Here is a 13,747-nt window from a genome sequence, read left to right as displayed (position 1 = left end):
TTGCAAAATGTATTTAAAAAAAAAAAGGGGGTTCAAACAAAGTGTAATTTTTAAATTTATTTCATTAATATAATTTTATTAAATCCTTTTTATATTCATGGGAACTTACGAGGTGCATCAATCGAATCACTTATTATTACAAATTAATTCCTAATAATTCCTAAATTAATTTTAGCTACATAATTTGATTTTGAAACATATTGCACTTCTTCTAAGGCTATGTTTGATTGCACCCCAATCCTATAGAAAGTGGAAATCAAATTTCATCTTTCCAGTTTTTTGTTGTTTGATTGGCAAAATTTTCCCTAGAGTTTGAATTCCACCATTTATGCCACTTAACCTAATTTCCATGTTTTCCTCAAATTCCAATTCTCACCAAAATGGTGAGAATTGGAATTCTTATTTTTTTCGATTTTTTTGTTGGCAATGGAAACAAATTCTAAAAATTATTGTAAAAAAAAATTTCCTTTTAAATGACAATTTTCATGCAAAATAAATTCAAACGAACACCAAAAAAATAGATAATTTTCTTGAATTTTTTTTTTATGTGTTGGCAATGGAAACAAATTTCATCCTCAATACTAGTAAAATCTATCATTTTAATTGACAATTTTCATGTAAAATAAAGCCAAACGGAGATCAAAAAACACTTTTATTTCAATATTTTCCACATAAAAAATTATCCCAATCAAACATAATAATTTACAATTCTCAAGAAAATAATTTTTAAGCAATTTAATTCTTTGGAATTCGTTTTCAATTCAATTCAATTTCATCTTTGCAATCAAACGAACCCTAAGGGTGCGATTGGTTTGTCGTTCTCGGACCATTTTCTATTTTTCATTTTCGAAAACGCGGAAAACGCATTTGATCCGTCGTTTTCGAAAACGCATTTTCGAAAACGAATTAAAATTTATAACTAAAAACGTAAAACGACTTTTTATCATTTTGAGGGTTTTCAGTTATAAATTGCTATAACGCTCAAAATACGGAAAACGGGACATTTTCAAGGAAAAATTAAAAATTATTTTGAAAATAAAAAGGAAAAATGAAAATGGAAATCAACAGCTGCCTAAGATTCCTTTGATACAGAAATTGACTATAACACTAAACCCACGAAAAAGAAAAAGTTAGAAAATAATAAAAGAGAGGGAGAGATTAGCTGAATATTCAACCATATGTCGAACAGTTAATACACACAAAGCACTCTCCCTCGACGACACCAATCCTCGTCCCCGCTTCCTCCCAAACTAATAACCATCAAATTCATAGCATATTTTGGAAGAAATTATTCTAAATTTCAAATTTTATTGAATGATTTTCATAGTATTAACATGTTGAAGCTTTGGAAATGGTACCAAAAGTGCTTGGCCGTGCACCCTGTTAAAACCCAGGTCATCAGCTCAGGATTCATTTGGGGATTTGGTGATATTGCTGCCCAGGCTGTTACAAATTCAACCGTCAAGAAATATCACAATCAAACTCCTGTATGTATTTGTTTTCTACTTCTTCATTTATTTATTTTTTTTTTCTGAAAAATTGAAATTATGTCCTGGATTTGGGTATTTTTAATGGGCTTCGTTTAAATATTTTTTTGGGCATATGGACTGCGTTTTTTTTTTTCCCTTTAATTGTTGTTTCTGTATGTTGGGACATTTAATTAAATGAATATCTATAAATTTATTTGCGTTTCGAGTTTTCTAGGTTTATTCAAGTATATTTGGTACTGCATTGTATATACATGTCATTGTATATGAGAAAGGATCTCCTAATCACCGGTGACATGTCATATCAATTATTTGGGGAATAAATTCACGGTAAGTCCCAAGAATTAAGTGATTCACAAGTTCATTGGTGAGCCATGTCACCGGTGCTTAGTTGCTCAAGAGATCATTTCTCCATTATATATATTTAACTGCATATATGTATGTATAACTTATGGGTAGCGAAAAATTATTTGTATTTTCGTGTGGATGGCATGAAAATGAAATGCCCAATGTATAAGTGAATATTATATTCTTTTTAGCAGATATAGTCTTGTTTTCAATATTTACAGATTAAGAATACACTTTCTTCCTAGTCCATCATTGCTTTTTGCAATTTATTATCAGAGCCGTAGAATTTGCTATGTGATTTACGTGGAGAGATTAATAGATGTTAAAACAATGGTACTGCAGTTCAGCATAAGTGTCAACTATGATGGTTCAAAAGGAGTATTTGCACAAATCGATATGTTTAGTTAGTCAACTGTCTGGGAAAATATGGTGAAGAGAGTGCTTATCCTTGCATTTTCCTTTATATGTATAGGAAAGAGGCATTCTGTCCACACATTGAATCCGTTGGACTGCTTCCCAAATGAACCTTTCTTCAGGGCTAATATCACAGCGAAAGCTGTAATTTAGACTATTTAGTGTGGCTATAGATGGCAAGGAAAAGCTATAGTTGAAGCAATTCTCCTGCTAATTAGTTTATCTGTCCTGGATTTTAGAGGATACCATAAAACAAGATTGCCCATTTATTCCTGGAATAACAGAGCATTATCTGAGACTTGTAAGCAGGATTACATTTCTGATCAAGAAAACATTGCAGCTAAATTGTTGTTTATATATATTTTTATTTTTGCATGTACCGTTGAATAATGAGCATACATTTCTGCATTGCTTGCAACTACTGTTGCACTGTTACTAATACCATGGTTATATAATCCACCGGCTCAATTTGTAACATTTACATGGGAGAGGATTGTTTGCTTCTTCAACAAGCATTGCACGATGCAAGTCATACTCTGTGGTCAAGAGTTTATGAATTCCTGCCTTTATTCAATAATCATTATCCTACAGGGGAAAAAATTGGATTCTTGATAATTTCAGCTTCGACAAAGAGAAAAGGGAGAAGGGAAAGCTTCAGTAGTTAGCTTGTCAATGTGCCTTTGTGAGATGAAGTGCTACCGTGCACATCCCTCTCATTTCCTAGTCCACATTGTACTGCAGATAACTGTAACAGTTTTTCACCTCCATTACCTTGCCCTTTTCATTCTCGTCAGACAATCTGCTTTGCCCATCCTGTTGTCTTGAAATGAACATCACAAGGATACTGCAATTTAGAAATATTTTAAGTAAAATTAAGTAATATGACATGAATCCATATCAGTTTTACAGAACTCCGTACTAGCAATTCCACGGAGGGTAATACTTCACCCACTATTCCATGCCTATAATATTTATCAGTTATTCTGCAATTTAAATTAAAATTTTATTCTGCCATAAATCCTGAACTTGTCAATAAGTTCTATATAGACTAGAATCTCGTCAAATTTGCTTAGAGGACATTTTAGTAAAGAGGCACTGCAGTCATGCAACATGACTGATTTGACATATTTGAGAATTTTTCTACCGGGAGACTAATGTAACTTTGACAAAAAATAAAAATAAAATAAAAATAAAAAATAAAAGTAGCATACCAGTCTAAAAAATTTCTCTAACATATTTTAGCTCTTATCTATAACTTCAAAAAATTATACAAATAAACAACTACGTTTGTCCCATGATGGCTATTTAATAAAATATCTTTCATTCCTCTCTTGTAATTTCCCTTCCCTCATGTTATCAAATTTATCCTTGTTAGTTAGAAAAGTTAAGCCACGGTCCTTTCCTAATGAAATTTATAGTGATGCACAAACTGTATATCCAATCAAAGTTCTTCTATTAGTGTGCCGTTCTTCACATTGCTGACTTCTGCTAACGTGAAGATCTAATAAAGATACATCAGGCATGGTAGCTGGGCTCTGGAAGCCTTTGAACAAGGAGATAGGGACTGGAATAGTATCTTTTAAGTAAGATACTAGATGGCAGTGTCGGGCTGTCTATAGACAGGAGCATCTCTAGCATGGGAGAAGCTGACAGTTATCTTTTGAAGGAGTTGGTAGGACTTGTAGACAATTACGGAATTATGGATGCGTAATATTGTGATCAATGCTGTCTGAATAATAAAAATGGGGACATAACAGCTTAGTATATTCAGTAGATTAAGATAATTGTCATTCCTCTCTTTTTGTGTTGCTTTCTTTCTTTCCTTTTTCCTCTTCTGGTTCTATCTCTTTGAGGGTACTGGCTGATTGGGTAACTTCAAAGTTCTGGAAAGTATCTTGAATATATCTCCACCGACACAAGGTCAAAGGTTGAGTGCCGGGAGATTGCAGGTATTCTCCAGCTAAGCATTTGGATTTTCAAATATGTTAATAATAGGCAGTGTCAAAGTGCTTCCTGTTCAATCAAACAATGAATCTGGTCTTCTGAGTTCTACTGCTCCTTTGCAAGCCACTACTAACTTCTGCTGATAACTGAGAACTGCGCCTGACGAGATAGTTTATTTATGCAATATGATAATAACGTGATCTTTTGCTAGAACAAAAAACAGTACTAAATTGTTTGCACAGTTCTAGAACTAGCTCGTATCACCAGTTTAAAAATGTCATTGTGCTTTTACACTTTGGAGATCACGATTACTGACACTCTACTGATTGACAGCATTGCATCTCGATCCTTTCCTTTTTTATACATCTCTCCTCCCACCAAAAAATAGAAAATAAAGAAGATGAATATGAAGAAATGCTCCTTTCTTTGCTTGCGTATAATGCCTGGAGCTTAGACAATCTGGCTTTATGTTATGCTGACATGTTGTGGACTGTTATATTACTGAACACTTACGTGACCCGACACTCCCTCATTTCTCTGCAGGATGATGATAAAGAATTCAAGATTAATTGGAGACGAGTTGCTACCACAAGCTTGTTTGGATTTGGATTTGTTGGACCAGTCGGCCACTTCTGGTTAGTATTCTTAGTCAATTGATTGCCAACATACTGTTTCAATTATTAGAAATTTGGTTTCTAAATTGGTAATTGTACTATTGCGTCTCGTAAGATGTTGTGGATCAAACTGAGAACATTAAATCCATTTCACGAGATACTTCCAAATAAAATATTTATTCAAATTTTCTTCAACTTTTAGCAAAGTTTTAACGGGCAGCAAGAAATCAATTAGCACAATAACCAGCAACATAGTGAAAATCGAAAATAATTTTTAGTATAAATGGATGGCTCTTTTGGTAAATTTAGCTTCTGGCTATTCAGGTACGAAGGGCTGGATCGTTTTATTAGGTTGCGGCTACAGCTACGGCCAAATTCATTTCGGTTTGTAACTACAAAAGTAGCAGTTGATGGTATGCTCTTTGGGCCATTGGATCTACTCATATTCTTCACTTACATGGGGTTTTCAACGGGGAAAAGTGCTGCTCAGGTTAAGGAAGACGTGAAAAGAGATTTTCTCCCGGCCTTAGTCTTGGAAGGAGGCGTATGGCCAATTGTTCAAGTGGTCAACTTTCGATATGTTCCTGTGAGGTATCAACTTCTTTATGTCAACTTCTTCTGTTTGTTGGATAGCTGTTTCCTTTCGTGGATCGATCAACAAGAAGATGCTCCATGGAAGCAATGGTTCAAATCTTTTTCTCCTTTGAAGGAACAAGAAGGACAAGGGGGATAATTTCTTTTCCCGATTGTTTCCTTTTCAACTTCGGTTAAGAGTGATCTTTCTGAGATACATTAATCAGTAAATGAAATCTCTAGAGTGCATGTCTGGTGCAGAATTTTTTTTTAAGAAAAAAAAATGAATTTTTGTCTATTGTATTGTGCGTATTAAGCATGCCTTGATTGCCTACGTTTAATTTTGAAGATGGCAATTTCTCAAGGGAAGATTACTTTGGCTTTTATGTAGCATTTTCGTGAAAAGAATCTATGCGTTCTTGTTCAGTACTATTGTGTGCAATTAGAATGTAGTTCTATCGAAAGTAGTTCAAAAAAACCTTAAAAAGAAACAAATGTGTCAAAGTGACACAATATACACCACTCTTTTATATTCAAAAATTCAATTTTTTCAAAAAAATAAAAATAAAAATAAACAATTTCTATCCATGGGCTTAGTTGGGAGTTCAATTTCACGAACCTAATTACTAGCAACTGCCCAAGGTATGATAATTAGATGTACTGAGGCGCGAGTACAGAGCACATGGGCCAGGCCAGCCCACATGACAGCCGACTTTATACTGGGGAAGAATTCACAAATAATGGTTTAACTATGCACAGTTCAACACTCACGTTTTAAGTTTAACTAATGCAAAAATCAGGTTTTAGTTAGTTAATTAATTTTTTTATTAATTAAATATAATGAGATCATATTTATACAATTAGCGGTCACATGAACATAATTATAGGTCGCAGACTTTTTTATTAATCACTATCATCAAATTAATTGGTCACGGATTTTTTTGAGGTCACAAATCAAAAACTTTGTAAGTCAAATAATTTTGAGGTAACATATCAAAAATTATATATGTCACAAGTAATATATTTTCAAATTTAATGGTCACGGATTACATTTTAATCACAATTGATCGAATTTCAAGGTCACAGATTACAGTCACGAGACCAAATTAGTTGGTCACAGACACCCAATCCCGAGCCACCCTCACCCGGCACCACCACCAATGCCAACAAAATCCCCACCAGCCCCTGTTACTGCTGCCACCGCCACCAACACCAATAAAATCATCCACAACCCAGGTCAAATCAAATGCCAAAAGCAGCTACCAACCACCACCTCCTTCGACAGAAATCACCACGACTGCAACCACCAAACACACCAACAACACCCAATCCACAATCTCACCAACACCACTCACATCACCCCTGTTGGCTACCAGCACTAGCACCTCCACCACCAAACACAACAAAAACACATAACCACCGCCAGAGCCACCCTTACCACCTCACAACAATGGTCACTTCGTCGGAGCCGTCTTCATCGCTGCAGCGACAAAGATTAGAGGCCGCGCACAGCTCGTCGCAACAACAAAGATCCGAGGCCGCGCATAATTCGTCGCAGCGATTCTCAGATCTAAGCACCGCCACAGAGGACCAAGCATGAACACAGCGGAGAAGGCAGAATCCCGGAGAAGGTGATCGGCGAAGCTCTGTAGTGATGATACCACAGTCGCGTAGAGCTCCTGGAGAAGGTGATCGACGGCGACGCTTCGCGTAGTGGCGGTCCAAGCACGGTGGTCGCCTGCACGATTGGGCGCCAGATTGTTGGGCGCCGCGTCCGGTGGTAGGCCGGCCGCCAGGATTGTGCGTGTGAGAGGGAAGGCAGTGTTGCCTGTGATTGGTTTAAATTGGGTAAGATTTTAGGGTTTGATTAATATAAGTTTTTAATTTTTAATTATAGTTACAAACCTGGTTTTTAAAGAAATAAACTTCTTACCTTGATTATGAACTGTGATTTTTAAAGACCTGCTTGTATGTAATTTCCTCTTTATACTGTTGGATATCAATTTGTTAGAGGGTAAATTCCATGTGGTAATTATACTTGTGGAAATTATAGAATTCCCGACATTTGGAGATCACTGTGCAAGATTCAGCCACCAAAATTGTTTATGCAAATCTTAGGTTTTAATTTAATTATTATATATTTAAATATAAAATTATAATTTAGTTTTTAAACGATATGTATTGCAACTGCCGTGTTCCCTTAAATATTACAATTTGAATTTGAATTATAATAACTTCCATAATAAACCATTTCATATATCTCTCACTTTCTTGCTCCCAATCTCTCAATCCTCTACACGGTTCCTCCCAGGTGCCGGAATTTCGCTTTTTCATCTATCTCCTACTCTCTCAATCGTCTACACCGCTCATTGATCTCACTTCCGGCAACTTAGAATACAAGCCACGTCTGGCCACATCAAGCAGTGGATAACACACTCTACCGTTTTCACCCAAATCTCCGTGGACATCTGAAATGGAGAAGTCGAAAGCCGCGAAGTTGGTAATCGATGTGGAAGAGACGTCTAAACGTAGAAGCAAGAGGAAATCCGTGGTTAGCCCCCAAAAAACACCACCTAATAAGCAATCGGCGTCTCTGACCGTGAAGAAATTGCACTCGAAAAAGGTAATTATAATTTTAGGTGTTAGTTATTATGATTTTATTGGCAAACATGGTGATGGAATTCATGGATTAGAAGCATTGAAGTCTTATGTAATTTTTCCGACATTTAATCGGCCCTAATCGTTGGATTAGTGTTCTTGGTACCAATATTGAGTGTGACCTAGATTTCTCCAGAAATGTCACTTAATTACATAACAAAAATTATGTCTGTGACCTCGCCATTATCAATATGTGACCAAGATGTCGATGTGTGATCGAGGGAGCTATGAATGTGTGGCCTCTAATGATTCACCTGATTATTGCATGTGGCTTGATAGTTGACGTTGCTGATTTATACATTTGTGACTATATTCATTATGAACAACAATGCCTACATTGACCAAGATGTCGAACTATGACTGTTGCTTATATGGTTCGTGACTTGAATGCACAACAAAGTATATAGCACCACAAACAAAGTACATAGGAACGTACGTCATTTGTCAATTGATCAATTGTCTGTGACCTCACCATTATCTATATGTGACCAAGATCTCAATATGTGACCAAGGGAGTTATGAATGTGTGACTTTTAATGATTCACCTGATTGTTGCATGTTGCCTGATTGTTGACAGTATTTATTTATACATCTGTGACTGTAGGCATTATGAACAACGATGCCTACATTGACGAAGATGTCAATATGTGACCGTGGCTTACATGGTTTGTGGCTTGAATACACAACAAAAATGTATGCCAGTAATTGGTTTGTATCATGATTTGACAACAGTTATCTGGCTTTATTGCGTAACAATGCATACCTATGTGACCTCATTCAGTTGAATATAGAACATGATACTCATGGCATGTGACCATGATAATCGTCCGCGACTAAGTTTTGTTGTGAACATGACACCTGGATTCATAGTATTACACACGCCTGTGACCATATTATTTCTGGTTATACAACAATGTTAATCTATTTGTAGCCAGAGTACACAGTTGCATACATATAATTGTGTGTGATTTTCCTACATTTACTTAACATTGGGTTTTTCTAAACAATTTTGTGCAGGATTCGCAATATATCATACCGAAGGAACGATGGTTCCCAGGAAAGATTACAACATCGGTCAGCAAGGATGTGCTTTCAAGTATCCAAGCAAAATTACCTGACCGATAGAAGCTCATTATGAAGGGAACATGCTTTGCCCATTTTCTCGACTGCAATGAAATTGTGGTACAACCGCAATTAATTCACTACTTCATCTTGCGGCAGGTCCAACAACCTAATCCTAAAGAGACGTGGTTTTTAGTTGCTGGGCGTTATGTTAGATTCTCTATATCTGAGTTTTGCATAGTCACATGGCTGAGATGTTCTGGCGATAGTGACACGGGCATTTTTGAAAGTAGACAATCACAACTGAAGAATAAGTACTTTTCTCAAGTGGATACCGTGACACATGAAGATGTGAAGTCCACATTCATATCTGCTTGCCAAATGCTTGATCTAGATCTTGTTGAAACTCTCCTGGATCATGATGTTGCACTCATTGGTATCCTGTACTTCATTACTGCATACTTATTTCCTAGAGATTATAAGAAAGTGGTTGACCATTACTTGTTCGCGCTTGTTGAGGACTTCCCTGCGCTGAACAGTTTCCCATGGGGAAAGTTACCGTTTGAGATTACTTTGAGTTCTTTGAAAGATGCATTGAGTCGACAAACCGCACATTATAGGCTACGAGATATGTTGGTAGCCTTTCAAGCATGGATCTACGAAACCTTCTCTGACCTAGATGAAGTTATTGTCACAAGGGTATCGAGGACGCACCCTCGAATCAATAACTGGAATGCAAAACGAGCAACCTTCTGCATCTAAGTTGGAGGAGCTGGGCTGCTTCAACAAGCCTAATGTGATGTTTCAGTAATCCATATTCTGCTGATAGTGGAAGATATGGTAAACTTATTGATTCTCTAATCTTTTACTGTAATGCAATGCAGATTGAAATATGTGACCTGGTGCCTACTGAAGCTGAAATGGCAATGTCATACATGGATGGTATGCAGCATAACAAAACAATTTAATCAGAATTTTCTCGGGGTAGCCATCGAAAGGAAAGCAGGAAGGGAAAGTCTATTGATCCTTCACACATGAGTGAGGAATCAGTGCGTTTGGTAACGGACACTGGTGTTAGACAGGCTCACATTACAGATGATGATGACGATGATTTTGTGGATCCTCCACGACGATGTGAGGGGATATCCCATCAGGAAACACCCCGTGCTAATGAAGGCCCTTTAGGTCCCCAACATTCTCCAAATGAAGAACAACATCATGGGATTCAAGGGAGTGTTGTAAGATTCTTTTTATTTCTGTTCAAATGTTTTCAAATTGTGGTCACAGTTGACTTAGTACTAGTCACAGTTCACTTAGTACTGGTTATAGTTCATTTCTCATGGTCACAGGCATCTTTTTGAAGGTCACATGTAACTATTTATCTTAAATATGTTTACAGGTGCTTCACGATTTGAATGTGCAAATTTCAAAACTTAAGTCACAGAATAAAGTATTAACCATGGAGATGGACGGCATCAAGTCACAGATGTCGAGCCTCAACTCTGATCAGGCAAAAAAGATATCTGAAATTATCCTAATGCAAGGACAGTTAAAACATGACATGATCGAGATTAAGACGAACATGCAATTCCTGTCTGAATCCGTGACTTCAATGATCTCAAACTCCATGGATGAGATTAAGGTGATTCAATGATAGGAAAGGTTGTTCAGTTAATGAGTATGAAGACACGGAAGCTGTCGAAGGATTCGAGAAGATCGACGAGGTAGGTACATGATATGTTCAATCTATCTTTCACTGAACATAGTTACAGATTTCATGTTTCAAATTCTCCAATTTCACATACAGGTGGAAAAAATGTAACCTATCGTCGGTAAGAAAGGGAAGGGGAAGGTCGACCCAACTGAAGATGTTGCCTTTCCAAGTAGTTTTGAACCGCCATCATTTGACCTGGGTATCGGATACACACAACCGGATGATTTGCAGTCTGCAAAAATTCAAAAGCAGGTAGATGCTGTCATATTTGATGTGATCACAGCATCCCAAAATGTTGACGAAGAGTTGTTCAAATTATTTTTTTAGTGTAATATGCTAGTCACACAATGTGTACATCGAATTTATGCAAACTAAATGTGACCTTTTACAAGTCACAGGGATCACCAAGTACTGAATTACCAGTTAAGCGGGCTTCAAGGCCTACGAGGATACCGCGGTCTCCATTTGTTGCTGGGGAAGGAAAGGTACCGCGGCATGACGGTAATGTTATTGTATTTGGAAATTATAAAGACCATGTTGAAGAAGCTGATAAATCAGCATTCTTGGGTTGGTTTCAGAGAGGGTATAAACCCAAAAATAGGCATGTACATTTTTTTTTATATTTTCAAATACATTGGTCTCACAGTCACAGTATCTTGACAGTCAACTTTTGGCAACAGGAAAAAGTTTAACGAGCACGATGATCAAATCAAACCAGCCTTTACTATTGGCTTATATCCAATCGGTCACTAGACATGGTTCCACCAGTTGATAGATGCTGAAATGTCTTTAAGCGGTTCGGTATGGTAACGCTTATGTATCTATTCACTACACATTTCTTTGTTAACCAGTTACACAACATTAAGAACCTTATACAACACTATAGACATACCGCTGAGCAGCCCACTGTCATAGAGTCATAACTTTTTAATGTTATTCCTATCTATGTCCTTTATGTTCAAACAGCACATGGATGCATGCTTCTACTATATTCACCAAGTAGCAAAATTTAAGAAAGTAAAGTTTAGAGCTACAACGACGGACTCTTGGTTCCAAAACAAGATAAAAGATATATTCTCGCTTTCCAAAAAGACCCTCAAGTTCTGTTGTCAGAGAGCAGCTTGATTAGGGCTGTCACAGGTCGCCTAATATCCCTAAGCACATCTTCGGCCGATGTAGACTATGTGTTCATGCCACTCCTGCCCACGAACAAAGCTCACTGGATGCTAGATCTGGTAGAATTTAGAAGCCATACTTTAATGCTATTCAATTCAGCTGGAAAAACTTATCGTGATTGGAAGGTGCTGGAAAGTATTGAGCCCTATGTGAAGGTATTGTCTGCTCTTATGAAAGCGTTGGGAATTTCAAAAAAAGACCCCGATTACAATGAATCTGAATGCAAGCAAATGAAGGTGACCATTGACAGTACCTTGCCTCAGCAGACAAATGGGTAAGTATGTGACCAACTATAGCAGTATAACTTGTAAATTAATTAATTCATAACATACTATATTGTGTTCTTTTACAGTCATGATTGTGGGGTGTTCGTGATATTGTATGCATTGTATATCCTCCGTGATGGCAGATGTGCTATTCCCCATCAGTTCGATGCTGCAAAATGTAGAATCACTACTCTACAAACATCGAGAACCTTACGTGAAGAAGGCGAGGCAAACTTTTAAAGGGGAGGGGATTTTAATAGAATAACAAATATGAAAACATTTGTAAATGAGTTTTCTGCTTCAGTTGGTAGCCTTTTATATTTCTTTCAAGCAGTGGAGGTGTTTGTACTCAATACTGTCATCTGGATGTGAATATGCTTTTGCAATACATGGGTGCCCCAACCTTCAATTGTTAATATGTTGTTGCTTGGATACATAGTTGTGCTTTTGGTATAAGATTTATTTTGCAATGTTGTGTACAAATAATAGTTCACATATCAACACTACCAGTTCACAGATTTAATATTCCATTTGGTGGGAGTTACTTTGACATGACATATGTCAATAACAGGTCACATATGATATGCATAGCAGGTCACGGATTTAGCACTCATAATATATGATGCAAAGATCAGGTCACAGGTCGAATTGTACATTGAAAATTAGGTTACAGTACCAGGTCACAGATTTAGTATTGCTTTTGGTCAGAGTTTTAGTTTGTCATGACATATGTTAATAACAAGTCACATAGTATATGCGTAGCAGATCACAGATGTAGCACTCTTAACATTTCATGCCAAGATCATGTGGTTTCGATTTTTGTCACAGTTGTAGTCTGCCATGCCATTTGTAAATAATAGGTCACGTACCTGGCCAATGATTTGGTTGTGCTTTTGGTCACAGTTTCAGTTTGCCATGGCATAGGTCAAGAACAGGTCACATATCAATTACAATAGCATGCCAAGAGTTAGTCAAAGTTCATCTTATTTATGGAATCTGTGACCTGGACATATATTTGTTTTCCACCACGTTTAGGTCACATTTCATGCCATTAAGTGAATTAATGGTCACAATTCAAATATATTGATGTGTATGGAATCTATATTTTTAAATTTACACAACTCTACGTTAAACTAAATAAAAAGTGTAGATGTACTTCATTTAGCATTTATTACCTTACTATTTAAACATCGTTTGTCAATTGATCAATTGAAACACATGTCTACATGTCGGTATGCTAATAAGAATTCAAGAATGCGACCTAACTTTGATAAGTCTTTATCATGTATTGACTTCCTATCAACCGTTCTTACTTAATGGGACCAAACTTGAGCATCTCCTGCGGTTGTGACCATGTGCACCACAACGTCCACATCTTACTTTTGGTTTCCCTTCCCTAGATGATCTCTTCCTCTTCTTAGTAGGTCTTCCAGAACTTCGCTTCTGGTTAGGAGCTAAAACAATTTGGAATTCTACTTCATCGGGCACTTC

General features: G+C 36.8%; 1 protein-coding gene across 1 annotated transcript; it reads left to right on the top strand.

The window, feature by feature from the left end:
• Window positions 1–1,133: 1,133 nt before the first annotated feature.
• Window positions 1,134–5,766, top strand: LOC111376208 (protein SYM1-like). Its single transcript, XM_022999156.1, has 3 exons — window positions 1,134–1,487; window positions 4,737–4,828; window positions 5,132–5,766. The coding sequence occupies exons 1-3, from the start codon at window positions 1,335–1,337 to the stop codon at window positions 5,538–5,540; spliced, it is 654 nt and encodes a 217-aa protein (XP_022854924.1). The 5' UTR covers window positions 1,134–1,334; the 3' UTR covers window positions 5,541–5,766.
• Window positions 5,767–13,747: the final 7,981 nt, after the last annotated feature.

This window comes from Olea europaea, unplaced genomic scaffold, assembly GCF_002742605.1.
Source record: "Olea europaea var. sylvestris unplaced genomic scaffold, O_europaea_v1 scaffold1471, whole genome shotgun sequence".
Taxonomy (NCBI): domain Eukaryota; kingdom Viridiplantae; phylum Streptophyta; class Magnoliopsida; order Lamiales; family Oleaceae; genus Olea; species Olea europaea.
The sequence above is the reverse complement of the archived record's forward strand: the minus strand, read 5'-3'. Positions and strand labels throughout refer to the sequence as shown.